This window comes from Macaca nemestrina, chromosome 15, assembly GCF_043159975.1.
Source record: "Macaca nemestrina isolate mMacNem1 chromosome 15, mMacNem.hap1, whole genome shotgun sequence".
Taxonomy (NCBI): domain Eukaryota; kingdom Metazoa; phylum Chordata; class Mammalia; order Primates; family Cercopithecidae; genus Macaca; species Macaca nemestrina.
This window is the reverse complement of record NC_092139.1, coordinates 26,154,818-26,172,892: the sequence shown is the minus strand read 5'-3', so window position 1 is coordinate 26,172,892 and position 18,075 is coordinate 26,154,818. Positions and strand designations below refer to the sequence as shown.

The window sequence follows — 18,075 nt, the reverse complement described above, 5'->3', positions numbered from 1 at the left end:
GTTACAGTGAGCTGTGATTGCGCCCCTGCACTGCGGCCTGGGCGACAGAGCAAGACTCTCCTGTGAATAATAATAATAATGCTAAAAGCATCACATATTGATCTTTTACCACACACTAAGCATTATGCCAACTACTTCACATATTTGATTTAATTTCATTCTATTAAGCTGGTGATAATTGTGTTAATAAACTAAAAAGTAGTAATAAGTACTGAGTACTCACTATGTGTCAGGCACCATGTTTCATACACTTTATTGAATTTAATCTTACCAACAGTCTTGTGAAGTAGATACTGTTATCACTTCCATTTTGCAGATGAACACACAGGTAAAATTATTTGCTTGCACTCACAGGTAAAGTAAGGATTTGAACCCCGGGGGTGTGACTCCATAGCTCATGCCTCAAGCACTAGGCTGTATTATAAGCATCAATTACCATTTCTTTCCCTTTGAGCACTCACTCGAAAGGGGCACTGGGAAGTGGTCTGGCCATGCCCTCCAGGCAGTGCTGAGCAAGCCTGGCCCTCCTGCTTGCCTTCTCTGACCTTGGGCGGCAGGAAAGCCTGGAGCTGCCTGCAGATTCCCAATGTGGCCTCTAGATGGCAGGGTTGAGCATTCTTTATTTCTGCGGGTGGCATGGCCAAGGCTGGGGAGAGACCTGGTGAGGGAGAGGAACAAAGGGCAAGAGTAGAAGCAAGAATAAGAAGCCCAAGGGGGGATCCCTCTTCTCCAGGTCCTCTTGTGGGAGGGCAGGCAGTGAAAACAGTTTCTGTTTCTCGAGGCTTCGCTATATGCTTGGGACTGTGCCAAGCACTTTATATCCATTAGGTCATTTGCTCCCACTAAAATTGTATGAGGCCGTTGCGGTGGCTCATGCTTGTAATTCCAACACTTTGGGAGGCTGAGGTGGGAGAATCGCTCGAGCCCAGGTGTTTGAGACCAGCCCGGGCAACATAGAGAAACTCTGTCTCTACAAAAAATATAAAGATTAGCCAGGTGTCGGGGTACATACCTGTAGTCCTAGCTACTCAGGAGGCTGAGGCAGGAGGATCAATTGAGCCCAGGAGGTCGGGGCTGCAGTGAGCAATGTTCATGCCACTGTACGCCAGCTTGGGCAACAGAGCAAGACAGTGTCTCCAAAGAAACAAACAAACAAACATGCAAAAACCTTCTGAGGTAGGCTCTATTTTATGATTATGGATGGGGAAACAGAGGCTCAGAATGTCACTCTGTTTGCAAGATTTAGAGCTTGGACTTGACTTGAGGATGGACTCCTGAGCACCAGCTCTTATCCACGCTGCTCTTCCTTCCGCCTAAATGCCCAGGGGAGAAGGGGGAGCCCCCAAATACCCATCAGACACATAGCCTGACAAATTGTCTTTACTTCCCTCTCTATTAATAGAAGTTTACCATCCCCAAAGGCAGACTTGGCGTGACGAGGATAGGAGACTTGTCCCTGCAGGATATGAGGAAGGTACCTTCTCTGGCCCTCATAGAGCTGACCGCGCTCTGTGACGTCCTTGGCTTGGACCTGAAGAGGAGCAAGGCGGGGAAGTGGAAAGCGGCAGGTGAGCAGCCCCGGCCCAGGGAAAGCCCTGTGGCCACAGTCCTGGCTTTCTCCCAGGGAGCTGTACACGAACTCTCCCACCAAGAGAGAGATGCTCGGCTTTTTTTTTTTTTTTTTTTTTTTTTTTTTTTGAGATGGAGTCTTGCTCTGTCACCAGGCTGGAGTGCAGTGGTGCGATCTCGGCTCACTGCAACCTCCGCCTCCCGGGTTCAAGCGATTCTCCTGCCTCCGCCACCCGAGTAGCTGAGACTACAGGTGTGCACTACCATGCCCAGCTAAGTTTTGTATTTTTAGTAGAGACGGGGTTTCACCATGTTGGCCAGGATAGTCTTGATCTCTTGACCTCGTGATCTGCCTGCCTCGGCCTCCCAAAGTGCTGGGATTACAGGTGTGAGCCACCGCGCCCGGCCAGTATGCTCAGCTTCTATATTCCTTCTGTTTACATTTTTTTCTGCATATGAAAACAATTCCTGCTCGTTGTGGGAAATTTGTGAAATAGAGTAAAATACAAAAAGGAAAAAATATAATTCAGAAAAGCATTTTTCGTGCATTATCTTCCTTTGTGTGTATGTGTGTGTATCCTTTTTTCACCTCATATTATATAATTATGGTCTGGGAGCAGTGACTCACTCCTGTAATGCCAACACTTTGGGAGGCCGAGGTGGCAAGGTCACTTGAGCCCAGGAGTTTGAGACCAGCATGGGTGACATAGTGAGACCCTGTCTCTACAAAAAATAAAAAAGTAGCCAGGTGTGGTGGTGCACACCTGTAGTCCCAGCTACCCGGGAGACTGAGGTAGGAGGATCACTTTTAGCCTGGGAGGTGAAGGCTGCAGTGAGCCTTGATCATGCCACTGCACTCCAGCCTTGGTGACAGAGAGAGTCTCTGTCTCAACTCTATATAGAACTATATTAAGACCCTGTTTCATAATTCCATTATATATAATAGAATATATCATAGTTATCGATCTATATTATAGAGTATTATATATATAGAATTTTGGACATTTTCCAGTTATTGTATCATTTAGTGGTTGTCATGATAATGCTACATAACAAACAACCCCCAAACTCATGACTTAAAAACTCTTTACTCTTGCTCACGTGTTTATGGGTAAACTGGGTGTAGCTTGGCTGATCTAGGCTGGGCTTGGCTCCAAGTTGTTGGCTGAGTGTAGGTCTGCTCTCAGGTCTTTTGTCCTCCTGGGACCAGCTGGCCGTCTGGAGGATAGTTTCATGGTGACAGCAGAAGCTCAGAGGGCAAACTCTACCACACAATGCATTTTAAGCCTCTGCTTGCATCATGTAGTTCCCATGCCATTGGTCCAAACTAGTCACATGGCCTAGCAAGGGGTGAGGAGGTAGGCTGTGCTTCCCTAATGGGAAGATTTGCAAATTCACATGGCCAACGGTGTGGATACAAAGAGGGGTAATGAATTTAGAACAATAGTGACATCTACCACAACTATTAAATATTCCTTGAAAACATGATTTTTTATTTATTTATTTATTTATTTATTTATTTATTTTTGAGACAGAGTCTCTCTCTCTTGCCCAGGCTGGAGTGCAGTGGCATGATCACAGCTCACTGCAGCCTCAAATTCCCCAGGCTCAGGTGACCCTCCCACTTCAGCCTCCTGAGTAGCTGGCACTGCAGGTGTGTGCCACCACACCCTGCTAATTTTTGTATTTTTTTGTAGAGAGGCAGTATTTCCATGTTGCCCAGACCTGGCTCGAACTCCTGGGCTCAAATGACCTTCACACCTCAGCCTCCCAAAGTACTGGGGTTACAGGCATGAGCCACCTTGCCTCAGTGAAAACACGATTTTTAATCACTGCACTATTTTCCTCCTTGTGGATGTATTCTAATATATTTAACCATTTCGCTATTAGCGGACATTTTTGATGCCCGTATCTTTCCTACTATAAGACACAATCACTACTGCTGTGTATATGCTTTTGAATGCATCTTAGATTACTTTAGATTACATTTATGAGTTCAGTTCTTGAGATAATATTGCCCTTCAGCAGTGTGCGAAAGTGTTCATCTTGCTGTGTCATTGTCAGCATTATGCACTGTGATTTTTTTGGTTTGTTTTGGTTTGGTTTTTTGGTTTGTTTCTTTAAAGACAAGAGGATGGGGAATAAAAAAGACCAGGGGGAGGAATCTAGCAGAGCTGGGGCAGGCCGGAGAAGGGAGAAAGAAGGAAGGTGTGGAGAAAATGTGGAAGGAGGAGTTTGCCTGAGAAGACTTCAAGCCAGGGTGGTTAAGATGGACCTGGGGAATACATTCTCTAGAACCTGGCCCATCCTGCAGAGCCAGAGCTCGACCCAGGGCTGCTGTTACATTTTTATACCTGGTGCTCCCTGAAGCAGCAGCGTACTTCCCTTTCAAGACTTTTTTTTTTTTTTTTTTTCTGTGAGACAGTTTCGCTCTTATTGCCCAGGCTGGAGTGCTGTGGTGTGATCTTGGCTCACTGCAACCTCTGCCTCCCGGGTTCAAGCAATTCTCCTGCCTCAGCCTCCCAAGTAGCTGGGATTACAGACACCCATCACCACGCTCGGCTAAAATTTTTTTGTGTTTTTAGTAGAGACGGGGTTTCACCACGTTGGCCAGGCTAGTCTCGAACTCCTGACCTCAGGTGATCCGCTCACCTTGGCCTCCCAAAGTGCTGGGATTACAGGCTTGAGCCCCCGCACCCGGCCCTTTCAATACTTCTTTATTCAGCTGAGATTTTCTGCTCTGAGACATATCTCCTCAGCAGTGATGTTTTCATTACTGCTGAGGCCAAATAATCTGCTCAAGAGGAGAGGTTTGGGTCCGGCCATTCTCTCGAGAGCTCAGTCCTTCCACAGGGAAAGGGGTCTGATTCTAGTTGCCCAGGAGATCTTGCAGGTCCAAGCCCAGTGGTCGTTCCAGGAAGTGAAACGTGCCTTCTGCTCTTTGATTTCCTGCAGAAACTCGCCTCTTCGGTGTGCCCCTTGACAGCCTGCTAGAAGCTGACCACAAAGTCCTCCCCAGCACACAGGTCCCACTGGTCCTTCAGGCTGTAAGTCGTCCCCAGCTTGGGTTTATGTAATCCTTCAGAGGCTGGCTCTGGGGACCATTGTCAGGAGACATCTAGCAAAGGGGTGAAAGGATGGGCTTTAGAATCAGGCAGACCTGGGTTCAAATTCTGGCTCTGGCACTCGCTAGCTCAGAGACCCGGGTGGATTTTTGTTGTTGTTGTTGTTGTTTTTATTTTATAAATTTTTGTCTTAACTTTTTTGTAGAGACAGGGTCTCACTGTGTTGCCCACGCTGGTCTCGAACTCCTGGCCTCAAGTGATCCTTGGGGTGGATTTTTTTTTTCTTTTCTTTTTAACTTCTGAATCTTCAAGTCAAGGGTGGATTTTTGAACTTTCATTAGCCTCCCTTTCAACGTCTGTAAATTGGGATGATGATAACAGTGTCCTCCTCTTATTAATGATTAAATGAGAAAAATCTGTATGAAGCTCTCACAATGCCTGGCTCATGGAGGTGGTCACAAAAACTATTATTATTTTGAAGGAAACCCTTCTCCGGGTACTCCCCTCTTTCTGATTTTCATGGGAGACAAACACACCATTTTGAATCCTGCTTTTCAGCTTTTCCTAGTTTAAGTGCTGGTTTCTCTCTCTGACAGCTGCTGTCCTGTTTGGAAAAGAGAGGACTGGACACGGAAGGCATTCTCAGGGTGCCCGGATCCCAGGCCAGGGTCAAGGTAATGGTTTGGCTTCCGCCGCTTCACTAAGGCTGCATCTCCCGCATCCTCACATGTGTGTTAAGCCAGGAGAGAATCCAGTCCCTGGCTCGCCGGTGATCTGTCCTTGGTCTCTGTGTGGGTTGAGGGTTTGAGAGGCTGAAGGTGGTACGATGAGCATGATGGCGGAGAGCGTGGGCCCTGGAGTCAGACCACCAACGCTTAATGAGCAGAGCCCTGTGCTCAGTGACACGCACTTTAGGCCATTTCGTCCTCACTTCAACCCCACGAGGGAGGTGCTCTTGTTGTCCGCACTTTGCAGATGAGGCAACCGAGCCCCAAGGAAGTGGTAGAGCAGCTTCTACCGGAGCCCTGGGCCAACTGTGTTTTCGTGCCCCTCCTTCCTGTAGGGGCTGGAACAGAAGCTGGAGAGAGACTTCTATGCTGGCCTTTTTAGCTGGGACGAGGTTCATCACAATGACGCCTCCGATTTGCTCAAAAGGTTCATCCGGAAGCTGCCGACGCCTTTGCTCACGGCTGAGTACCTCCCGGCCTTCGCTGTGGTGCCCAGTGAGTGTGCCCAAGCCCTTAGCCTGTGCAAGGATGGAGATTTGGATGTCACTGGCCTTGGTTGGAGAGGGAAGCCATGCAAAGGCAGGACTGCCTGTTCCTGGAAATGTCTGTTCCAGAAATGTCCAACCAATGGGGGAAGAAGCAAGTATGAGCATGTGAGCCCAATATGTGTGCATATGCATGTGCATGCCTGTCCTGTGTGTGTTGTATGGCATGTGTGCATGTGCAGGTGTGTGAGGAGAGAAGGCTAAGGTTTTGCACACTGCAGTCCCTATTAGTTCTCACGTGGACGCGTGGACTGGTTTCCTTCACATCTTGATATCCATGGGGTTGAGCTTATCAGCATCGTCTACCTGTGTATCTGTGGACACACGTGTGTGCACGTCCATCTGTGTGCGCATCTACAGATCGCGTCCACCTGTGTGCGCATCTGCAGATCGCATCCACCTGTGTGCACGTCTGCAGATCGCGTCCATCTGTGTGTGTGCATCTACAGATTGCGTCGATCTGTGTGGGCGTCTGCAGATCCCGTCCATCTGTGTGTGTGCGTCTGCAGATTGCGTCCATCCGTGTCCATCTATGTGTGCGCGTCTGCAGATCATGTCCATCTGTGTGCGCATCTGTAGATTGCGTCCATCTGTGTGCGCGTCTGCAGATCATGTCCATCTGTGTCCATCTGTGCGTGCATCTGCAGATCAGCATGTATTGCACAGACCTTGCTCTATGTATAGTCTGCATATATATATTCCTGTCTGGACTTCTTCACAATCCACAATGTACAAACATAGTCTCTTCTATTTTTCTCAGAAAAATAGAGCAGCTCTCCTGAGATCTCATTCATGACCATGAGGTTCTCCCTGTCTGTCTGAATTCTCCAAAAATCTTCAAGGCTCAGGCAGTCTGATTTCCACCCCCAAGCTAGGGGAGGGGACAGGGATCCTGAGAAGTCTTCTCTGACCTTTGATTCTCACCTCAGTGTTTTGTTTTCTTTTTCCTTCTTCTTTTCTTTCTTTCTTTTTTTTTTTTTAAGAGATGGGGTCTTGCTCTGTCACCCAGGCTGGAGTGCAGTGGTATGATCCTAGCTCACTGCAACCTTGAACTCTCGGGTTCAAGTGAGTCTCCTGCCTCAGCCTCCCAAGTAGCTAAGAATATAGGCACATGAGACCATGCCTGGCATACTTGTTTAAAATGTTTTTGTAGTGATGGGAGTCTCGCTATGTTGCCCAGGCTAGTGTCAAACTTGTGGCCTCAAGTGATGCTCCCACTTCAGCCTCCCAAAGTGATGAGATTACAGGCATGAATCATCAGGCCTGGCCTCGACCTCATTGCAAAACATAAATCAGATCCCTTCCCTATGCTGTTACCATCCTCCACAGCACCCTTGTAATAAGATTCCACTCCTTACTGGGCCCACCTGCTTCGGCTCAGGTCCTGCCTATTTCTGGCCCCCTTTCCTCCTGGCCTCCTCCTTCCCCACTGTCTGGTCAGGCCCTCCCACTTTGCTGTTTCCCCTCCTCTTTCCTTCCCTGGAGCATCTGCACTTGCTGCTGTCTCTGAATGGAACCTCCCTCCGCCCTCATTTGGCTGCTTCCTGCCTTTTAAGTTTCAGCTGGCTGTCAGAGCCTGTGAGGGGCCTTCCGTGACCCCACACTCCGTGCTGCCTGCTAGCCTCTATAATGATGCAGTGATGCCCATCATACTCTGATTTATTCTTTGCTTGTGTATTGTGTCTCCCCTCTGAAATGTAAGCTCCACAAGCCTGCGACTTTATTTTCCTCCTTCACTATTGTGTCGCAGGTGCCTAGACTGAGCATAGCACCTGACAGGTACTTGATAGGTATTTGTTGATAAGTGAGAGAAGGAAGGAAGGGAGGGAGAGAGGAAGGAAGGAAGGAAGGAAGGAAGGAAGGAAGGAAGGAAGGAAGGAAGGAAGGAAGGAAGGAAGGGAAGGAAGGGAAGGAAGGAAGGAAGGAAGGAAGGAAGGAAGGAAGGAAGGAAGGAAGGAAGGAAGGAAAGGAAGGAAGGAAGGAAGGAAGGAAGGAAGGAAGGAAGGAAGGAAGGAAGGAAGGAAAGAAGGAAGGTAGGTAGGTAGGTAGGTCAGTCATACGGGGTTGTAGGCCTGGGGCCCCGGGTGCTCAGCCTCTGTGTCTCCTATGCGGCTCTTCTCCAGGTTCCAGGCAGCTCTCAGCTGCTGGGTCTTGTCTGGCTCTGATGAACTCCTTCTCTGAATCTATAACTACTACCTCCTCCTACCCGCCTCCTCTCCCCGGAGATCCTGACACCAGGTGTGAGACGGCTTTTCCTTTTCAACCTTCACAGTACAGAGGGTTTCATGAAACCTTCTGTCTGGGCTCATTGAGCTCTCTGTCTCCCTTCCTAAGGGTGATTTGCTGGTTCATTGCATTTCTGACCCTGGGCTGTAGCCTGGACTGCATATCTGGGTGTGTGCGGCATGTGCGTGCATGCACACGCATGTGTGTGTTTATTTTGCTACACAAAGTACAGCAAGTGAACCTCTCCACCAGCACTGGTCAGGGCTCTGTCTGAGCCAACACTAGACAAGGAAATAGTCCCGCACCTTATGAAAAAAGGGATTCCTGGCTGTTCCCTGGCTTTCCAGCTCTGGAATTTCCCCAAGAAGAGACCAGACTGAGGGAGGGAGTCCCTGAGCCTCCCATGGAGACTGAGGTCCCTCCCTTCCCGCAGACATCCCCGACCTGAAGCAGCGCCTGCAGGTTCTTCACCTGCTCATCCTCATCCTCCCAGAACCCAACAGAAATGCCTTAAAGGTAAGAGTTACCATGCACCACCACCACTTTGCCATGTCAGCCCACACCCGCAGCCATGGCTCCAAATGTGCTCATTTATTCATTCATTCAGCAACTTCTGCCAGGTGCTAGGGTTCAGTGACGACCCACACAGACCTCTCTTGAGACTTTTTCCTAAAGAAAGTGGATGAGTCCTGAAAGGGGATAGTCCCAGAGTGGGCACTGCAGAGCGTCAGTTCCACGTGGTGCTAACAAGTGTTAGCACCTTGTGGCCAAGCCTGGATAAGTAAACACAGAGTTCATGAAACAAGATTAAGAATATTTTTCTCCCAAGGACTTCTCAAAGCCTTTGGTATATTGAGGCATTGAGAGGAATCTCCAAGTGGGATTAGAGTATGCAGCACTCTAAAACCTCAGTTGATCAGGGACCTCTTTTGTTGTGGAAAGCATTGCACAGCACTGGTGTTCCGTGCTGAATCAGTTTGGGAAAAGACCCTTAGCAAATTCCCCTTGTCATATAGGAGTGGATGCTCAGCCTTTGCCCAGCTCCCTATACCCTCTTGGCTGTCATTTGGTCAGACTCCAGATGTGCCTCCAGGGTCAGCCTGTGAAGAGGCCCCAGATCTTCCTGTTTGAGTTTCTGCTTCCTTTTCAGTAAAATGAGGATGATAATAGCATTAATAGCATCTTGTCTAATTGTTTTGTAAATCATAAAAGTTAACTCATAAGGAATCATAGGGTAGAAGATGATGCTTTGCAGTGTATTCAATATGTGTCCTCTGTTCCTATCCCCTCTCCCTCCTTCCCTCCCTTCCTCTCTTCCTCCCTCCCTCCCTCCTTCCCTCCCACCTCCTTTCCATTTTTTCTTCCTTCCTCCACTCATTTATCCTCATTCATCCATCTATTCATCTTCTTTTCTTTATCCATCCACCCATCCATCCATTCATCCATCAATCCCTCCCTCCCTTCTTCAGTCCCTCCCTTCTTCACTCTGTCCCTTTGTCCTTACTGGCTGTGTGACTCTTGGTGCATTCTCCAAGCTTGTTTCCTTCTCTATAAAATGCATGCAATAATAAGAGCTACCTTGACCAGGCGCAGTGGCTCATGTGTGTAATCCCAGCACTTTGGGAGGCCAAGGCGGGAGGATCATTTGAGGTCAGGAGTTTGAGACCAGCCTGGCCAGCACGGTGAACGCCGTCTCTACAAAAAATACAAAAATTAGCTGGTGTGGTGGTGCACACTTGTAATCCCAGCGACTTGGGAGGCTGAGGTGGGTGGGTCACTTGAACCTGGGAGGCAGAGGTTGCAGGGAGCTGAGCCAAGATCACACCACTGCATTCCAGCCTGGGTGACACAGTGACATTCTGACTCAAAAACAAAAACAAAAAACAACAACAAAAAAACTACCTTATAAAGTTGCTGTGAGGATTAAATAAGATGTACCAACTAAAGGCCCAGGAATACAAAGAATACATCGTAAATAGTAGGTCTTATCACCTTCCCCTGCTCTTCCCAGCGTCTCTGCTTCCCTATTCTTTCCTTTGCATTTTGGGTAGATCCAGACTCCAGAAAGAAGCAGCTGTCCCAGGCCTCACCAGGAAATGACCCATGTTCCAGACCTGTGGCCCTTTTCTACCTGGAAGCCGAAGTCTGACCCAGTTGTCTCATTAGTCTCTGAGGGAGCAGGGGGGAAAGTGTTTTGGACGCACCGCAGAGCAGGAAGTGGAGACACAGAGAGGCCACGAAGTGGGCTCGTGGCACAGCTGGAACAGGAGCCCCTCTTGCTGCTCTCCCAGCTCCTGGCTCCTTCCTAGCGCCCCCTTGTCATGCATCAGGATGCCCTGGGGATGGTGGGGAGGCGCCAGGGATGGGCTGAGGTTTGAGGGAGATTCTGCCCCCTTCCCCAGGTGCTGCTGGAATTCCTCAGGAAGGTGGTGGCCCGGGAACAGCACAACAAGATGACTCTGTGGAATGTTTCCACCGTGATGGCCCCTAACCTCTTTCTGCACCATGGGCGGCCCCCCAAACTCCCCAAAGGCAAGGAGAAGCAGCTGGCAGAGGGGGCAGCCGAGGTGGTGCGGATAATGGTGCACTACCAGGATCTGCTGTGGACGGTGAGTGCTGCTGGGTGCTGGGTATCCCTCCTCTGGGTGCCGCTGCCCTGCCGCCCCTGCTCTCCAGGAGCCTGGGCATTGTCCTTTCAGTTTCCTAGTGTGTCCCTTCCAGGCCCTTTGTTGGCCTCTGCACAGGGCTGTGTTTTCTTCTTCCCCCTGCCTTAGTGACCAAGAAGCGTCTTCCCTTTCTGTCTCCGCTGCCACGCCTCTCTGTCAGTCTGCTGCCATCTGGTCTACCCCAGATTGCAGGAGTTCCCCCAACTCCCACAAATAATTCCTTCACATCAAAGCTTTTATACTGCTGAGAAAGCCCCATCCCTGAGGCCCAGGATCACAGGGCCTGCCTAAAACAGAGCCCGGAACCAGATAACAGGGATACCCCTGCCCCCCTGCCCCCACTATGAGCTTTGCCCTGAGTAACAAGTGACAGCAAGGCGAGGAGCCAGAGGAGGAGAGAGGCTCCTCTGCAGGGTCAGCATGGTGCCCGCAGCACTGAGACCCCTCCAGCTCCTGAGACTCTGTGAACACAAGGTAGCACCATCTACCACTGCTGACCAGGCTGCTTTCTCACCCAGAAATGTGTATCCTCTTCCCTCCATCTGTTCATTCATACTTCCATTTAGTCTCCCATCCACCCACCCACTCACCCACCTACCCATCCATCCATCCATCCACTCACTCACCCACCCATCCATTTATGCATCTGCCCATCACCCACCCACTCACCTACCCACCTATCCCCCCACCCATCTACCTACCACCCATCCACCCATTAATTCCTCCAACTCCCCCATCCACCCATCCGCCAATCTATCATCCACTCACCCATCCACCAATCATGCATCTATCCACTCATCTACCAATCCATCCATCCACTCATTCACCCATCCATCCATCCACCCATCTACCCAACCATGCATCTATCCAACTAAACCATGCATCTATCCAACTATCTACCCATCCATCCACCCACTCATCTACCAACCATGCATCTATCCAACTGTCCACTCATCCATCCAACCACAGTCCTTCCTCCTATCCCTCCCTCCTTCCGTGAAGTCATTAGGTTAGATTTCCTATTCCAGAAACCAGCAAGTGAAGCCCTCTTTGACTGTTCTCAGTTTCTCTCTGACCCTGCTGGGCACTCTTCTATGTTCTAAACACAGCAAGTGCCAGCTGGCACTCCAAACTCATCTAGTACTTCACACTTCTGAATTTTTGCTTATGCAGTTTACTCTGCCTGTAATTCTCTTCCCCCCACCTTTTTTTTTAAAATGGCAGAAGCCTGCTGTCCTCTGCTCATTCTTCAAGACCTCTCAATTCAAGAGTCAACTCCTCTGTCAAAAGTCCCCTACTCCTCCCTCATACACTCCTTACACCCCCATAGTTCCTTTCTTCTCTGCACTCAGCCCTTTGAGATAATGTTGCTACTAAAAGACATTGGATTGTTATACTTCTTTTTATTGGAGAGAGCTTTTAAAATTCAAGAAATTCCTGAATGTTTTCTTGTTAGAAAAGCTTCAGACAACATAGATGTAGAAAAAGTGAAAGGGGAGAACCCCCATCACCATTGCCCTTCCCCGTGTGTGTCACCTTTAGTCAGCACACACATAGCAGAGAGGGGAGTTCAGAATCGACCCCAGTTCCATCAGACCCTGGGAGACAGAAACGTGTTGTTATCAGGGTCCATGGAGTCTGGGTTCTCTGACTTTACTGGGTTCGGATCCCACAGAGAGGCATGGGTTGAGCTGGAGGCCTCTATAGGAATCCCCCAGTGTGGGCTGTCTGGAGGTTCTCAGAGCAGAGCCTGCCCCAGGTGTGTTTTGGGGACACCCCTGCCTGAGTGTGCCAGTAAGCAGCTATCCCTCAGCAGGTGCAGGACCCTCCAGCCTCTGTCGAGGGGAACCACTGTCCACTAAGCCTCAGGGTGGGCTCCACTCTCAGGGTCCCCTACTCCAAGGCCCACTTTAGGGGCTGAACGCCCCCTCCTCATTCCACCAAACCAGTGCTTCCGTCCCAAGTCCAGCACATGCGTATTTCCAAGCCCTGTGGGACGCTGGGCCAGGGAAGAGGCCACGATGACCCTGGAGGGGGCTCTGCCTCTCGGCCTCAGCAGTCCTATCACCCTGCCGAGACTCGATCCTTTCTGGCCAGGTCGCCTCTTTCCTGGTCGCCCAGGTGCGAAAACTGAACGACAGCAGCAGCAGGCGCCCTCAGCTCTGCGACGCGGGCCTCAAGACTTGGCTGCGGAGGATGCACGCAGATAGGGACAAGGCGGGGGACAGCCTCGAGGCGGTGAGTGCCTCCGACCCCAGACAGGTGGAGAAGGGCCCTAGGCGACAGGAGGGCACCTGGAGCGTGGTGCTTACCTTCCTCCGGGTCCCGGCTACCGTGCTACCAGCAACGGCCCAGTGAGGCCACCAGGGGGCGCTGCGGCGCCGTCACGGGGAGCGAGGAGGCGTGGCTGCGAAACGAGGGCTTAGAAGCGAGTTGGGGAGGGGAAATGGAGTGACCCGGAGACTTCCCCTAGAAGCCATCTCCTCAGCCCCATTTTTAGGCAGCCCCCGGCCGAGGGTTGGGAAAATGGGGGTCGCTCTACGGGGTGTGAGGTGATTGGGGCTGGGAGGGGGATAGTACAAGGAAAGAGCCTTCCAAAAATACTGAGTATTCCTGGCAGGGTTCCTGAACACGGTTCCTTATTAAAGTCCCGATCAGAGAAACTGATGAGCGTCGAGGCTGCATCGTGCACGATGTGTGGGTGATGGGTCTTTATACAAACCTACATGTCTGTGTTTGTGGGTGCGTTGCATGTACCCCTGCTATGTGTACGAGTGCGAAACACAGGCATAGAAACACAAACACAGGCGTAGAAACACAGGCGTGTTTGTCTGTGTCTGTGTGTACACACATCCAGAATGTGTATGTCTGTGATCTGTGCCCAAGTGGCTGGTGTGCGTGTGTGTGTGTGTGTGGCATCTTGTGATTTTCAGCGTGAGCATTTGTGTAAGTGCCATGTATGCATGTTTATGCATCCATGTTTGGACTCCAGGCATACTGGCTCCTGTGTATATGGATCTTCCTCTCTCTCTCTGCAGACTCCCAAGGTGGCAAAGATCCAGGTGGTCTGGCCTATCAAGGATCCCTTGAAGGTGCCTCTCACCCCCAGCACCAAAGTGGCCCACGTCCTGAGGCAGTTCACAGAGCACCTCAGCACTGGTTCCAAGGGTCAAGAAGGCAGTGAGGACATGAACAGTCTCCTTCTACAGTAAGGGGCACCTCCTGGAGGCAGGAGCCTCTCCCCTGCAGGGAGGGCTCTGCACCCCGGAGCTGAAGGCCACCAGGGAGTTACACATGCTGTTGGCCTGGCCTGGCCTTCCCTTTCTGGGGTGGTCAGATGGGTTCTCCAACCTTAGAGAGCTTCTTGGCTCCAAGTAATAATCATTATGACTACCACTCACTCATTCATTTTAATAGTATTTAATGAATGCCCACCACCAGGCACCATGTTTTTCTGTTTGTTTGTTTTGTCTTGAGACGGAGTCTTACTCTGTCACCTAAGCTGGAGTGCAGTGGCGTGATCTTGGCTCACTGCAACTTCCTCCTCCCAGGTTGAAGCGATTTTCCTGCCTCGGCCTCCCAAGTAGCTGGGATTACAGGCGTCTGCCACCATGCCTGGCTAATTTTTTTGTATTTTTAGTAGAGATAGGGTTTTACCGTGTTAGCCAGGCTGGTGTCAAACTCCTGATCTCAAGTGATCTGCCCAGCTCAGCCTCCCAAAGTGCTGGGATTACAGGCGTGAGCCACCGCACCTGGCCCACCATGTATTAAGAGAATTATAGACTAGGCATGAAAAGAACAGACAGAGGCCCTGCTCTTAAGAACCCACAGCCCTGAGGAAGAGCTGGACATAAAGCAAATAGTCACGAACCAAAGATCAAGTTACAAACTGTATTAGGTTTCACAAGAAATACAGGGAATAATGTATCTAGAAGACAAGGAAGCTGGTGTCGTCTGGGAGCGAGGTGAAGCTTCCTGGCACAGAAAACTGCACGGCAAAGGTTCTGCAGCAAGGAGCAGAGCCTGGCCAAGGATCTGGAAGAAGGTCGGGGGCTGATGTGCAGCCATCATTCCCAGGGTACAGGAAACAGCCTGAGCCCTCAAGAGTTTCCTTCTTGGCATTGGCACGAGGAATCCTCAGACTGTCATCTTCAGCAACTGTCTGGTTCAGCTCCTTCTTGAACAGATGGGAGCGCTAAGACTCAGAAAAGAGAAGGGGCTTGCTTGAGGCCACATGGCAGATAAGAGGCCATGGAATTGAACTCAGGATACCCATAATTATCATATAATAATTGTGATTCTTACATGATAAGCATAATTATCATATGTAATCATACAATGTCCATAATCCATCTTGACACAAAATCTTCCCCTCACCGCAGGCTCCTGTCCCCATCTGTCACCACTCATTCCCCTGCCCTCGCAGTCTCCATTCTGATGCCCGGAAGGAAGGAGCCTCGCAGCGGGGTGCACCTCTGGTTGAGCCTCACCACGTGCCCTCCAGCTACCTCTCCCCAGCCCCTGGTTGCGGGACTCTGTCACTGGCTCCAGCTCTCTCAGGAGGGTCCTTATACGTCTTCTCCCCAGTGGGACCGAAAATCAGTGAGGACTGCCCTTTCCAGACCTGGGGGCCATCACAGTTGTTGGTCTTGCTGTTTCTAGAAGGAAAAGACAGGAGTTTTTTTTTTTTCTTTCTCTGTTTTACAGCCACAGGCCCATGGAGTCAGCCAACATCCTCCTCTATGAAGTTGGAGGGAATATCAGTAAGTTCCACTGTGGGAAACGGGAACAGAGCCCGGGTCCCTGGGAGTTCTTCGACCTCAGAGTTTCACTGAGCCCTTCTGGGGGAGGCCAGAGTCTGCCTGGAGATAAGCCTTCCCCTCAGGCCTCTATCTCCAATGAAATCAGGCAGAGTCCTGCCGTAGGGTTAAAGTGCAAGTCTTAGGAGCCTATCCTAGAGTTTGGATTTTGCCTGGAGCTGGCCTCAGGCTGGCAGAGAGAGGCAGAAGGTTTGTTTAGTGTCAAGGTTGGCAGTTCCACCAGTGAAACTGACTCCTCTGGGACACCCTAGCTGGGATGGACCTCATCCCTGGCCCAGGGGCCAAGGAGTCCTTAAGGAATTCTGCAAATAAATGTCCGGCTCTGGGAGGTCCCTGGCTCTGTGGGAACCAAGGATCGGCAGCTGTTTCCCTTTGCATTCTCTAGAACAATGATCCTCAGACTTTACCGGAACCTCAGGATCCCCTGGAGGGCTAAGACACAGATGGTGGGGCCTGAGAATGTGTGTTTCTGATGAGTTCCCAGAAGTTGCGGATGCTGCTGGTCGAGGGGCCACACTTTGAGGGCCACTGGCCAAGAAGCAGAGGCTAAGACATGGCATCAGTAGTACATGATGCACTGAGCGGGTGCCCCTCAAGAAAAGGGTTCCAAGGGAAGGAGTGAAGGAGGATAGGGAAAGGGCAGGGACCAGGAGTGTCTGCATCCTGGAGCTTGGCCTGATCCACTAGGGGGCTCTAGAGCACAAATCACATCAGAGTGGTTGCATTTTGAGGCAAGGAGACTAGTCTTTGGTAGTCTGTGTCCATCGGTCTTCGACTGTGGGCTTTCCCAGGGGGAGGGGATGTCACTTTTCTGGCAAGGCATCTTCCCTCAGCGGAGCTCAGTCCTCCAGCAGAAGAGGTAACTGTGAGCTGTAGCAGTTAAAATGCATACAGCCAGGGGACAGTGCTCTGCCTGGTGAAGGGCTCTGCGCAGGGGAACAGCGTCTCCCATAGCCTCCCACTCAACCTCCTTCACCCCTTCTTCCCACAGATGAGCATCGCCTGGACCCAGATGCCTACCTCTTAGATCTGTACCGTGCCAACCCACATGGCGAGTGGGTCCTTAAACAGAGCCCCACCTAAACCCTGCGACTCTCAGGAGCAGCCTGGATGCCTCCTCCTCTCCCCTGCTGGCTCTGTGTCCATGTACCCAGCATGAGAACAAAGCTATTTCAAGGGAAGGTCTGAGTTTTCTTCCAAGGCATCGTTCTCTGAAATGCCTCTCAGACCCCTCAGAAATAGACTCAGGACTAGTGCTCTCTCCACTCAGAGGGGATGAGGGGCCAGGGCCTCAGGGAGGGGAAGCCAACACAGCCCTGGGAGAACTGGACAGAGGAAGAACTTCCCTTCACCGTTCTCATGTTTTAACCACGCACACAAAGCCCTCGCTCCCCTCCACCCCCTAGCTCTCCGGAGAGTTGCTTCCTACATCAAGCTTGCTGTTATGACACCATCACTTGGGGCACTTGGATCTCCATAGGCTTCTGTCCATGGCTTCTAGACTGGAGGAAATTTAAAAATGCAGCACCTCTATCAAGAGATAGTTGGATTTTTTTCCCCCAGGTAAGATTGTTTTGAAAGTGGCCCTACAATGTGTAGTGGCAGCAGCACCAGAAACAAGACCAGGAGAGCTCTATGACCTTGGACAAGCCCCTTGCCCTCTCAGAGTCCTTCAAGGATGAGGAGCTGGGGCCTCAGGGAGAGGAAGCCAACATCGCAGCCATGATCAGCCCCAGGAGAACTGGGCAGAGGAAGACTTCGCTTCACAGCTCTCATGCTTTACATGTTGATTTGTATAACCTTGTCATTTTGTAATACGATATTTAAATTGTTTAAACATTAAAGGCACAAGTTCAATGTCACGCTTACTTTGCCTAAGTGTTTTTCTCTCCAGTCCCGTGCTCGGTGGGTGTTGTCCTTCCAGCGAGTTGACATGGGAGCTTGGTGACGAGAGCATCTTGCTGAGCTGCTCAAAGGGCTCTGGCCCATGTGGTCCAGCCACGCCTTGAACCCACAACCACCGGGGGGACAGGAAGAAAACTCAGAATGCGGAGGCATAGAGTAATGACAGCTGTTGCTGAAGGGTGGGGGCATTGCAGGGACAGCCTCTCTGGGAATCCTCTCATCTCTTACAGTCCCAGGTCTCGCCCTTCCTCCTTTCCTCGGCCCTGGGTCTGTATCCTCAGACCAGGTGAGGCTTCGCTTATTTGTTCATTTAACAATGAGTTTACTGAGCATCTAACATGTGCCAAGAGGTTCACAAATTTAATCTTCACAATAATCCAGTGTCTTCGGTTTGGGTTCCCCCAGAAGCAAAATGTGAGGCAAAGATTCAAGTGCAAATACTGGTCCTAAGAAATGCAAGAGAGTGGGGATATGAGAGAAAGAAGGGGAGGGAGTCTATAAAAGGGTGCCCAATCACAAACAAGCTACCACTGGGGGCGTCTCGAGCTTAA

The 18,075-nt window shown here is 50.5% G+C and overlaps 1 protein-coding gene across 1 annotated transcript in view; it reads left to right on the top strand.

Annotated features, from left to right (window-relative positions):
- Positions 1–17,482, top strand: part of LOC105496334 (Rho GTPase activating protein 40) — a 49,611-nt gene extending 32,129 nt beyond the window's left edge. The window contains exons 6-15 of the mRNA XM_011766682.3: positions 1,403–1,568; positions 4,525–4,616; positions 5,231–5,308; positions 5,698–5,857; positions 8,567–8,649; positions 10,536–10,742; positions 12,897–13,037; positions 13,838–14,007; positions 15,507–15,562; positions 16,611–17,482. Of these exons, the coding sequence (XP_011764984.2) occupies positions 1,403–1,568; positions 4,525–4,616; positions 5,231–5,308; positions 5,698–5,857; positions 8,567–8,649; positions 10,536–10,742; positions 12,897–13,037; positions 13,838–14,007; positions 15,507–15,562; positions 16,611–16,702 (1,245 nt within the window). The 3' untranslated portion in view covers positions 16,703–17,482. The remainder of the gene's footprint in view (positions 1–1,402; positions 1,569–4,524; positions 4,617–5,230; positions 5,309–5,697; positions 5,858–8,566; positions 8,650–10,535; positions 10,743–12,896; positions 13,038–13,837; positions 14,008–15,506; positions 15,563–16,610) is intronic.
- Positions 17,483–18,075: the final 593 nt, after the last annotated feature.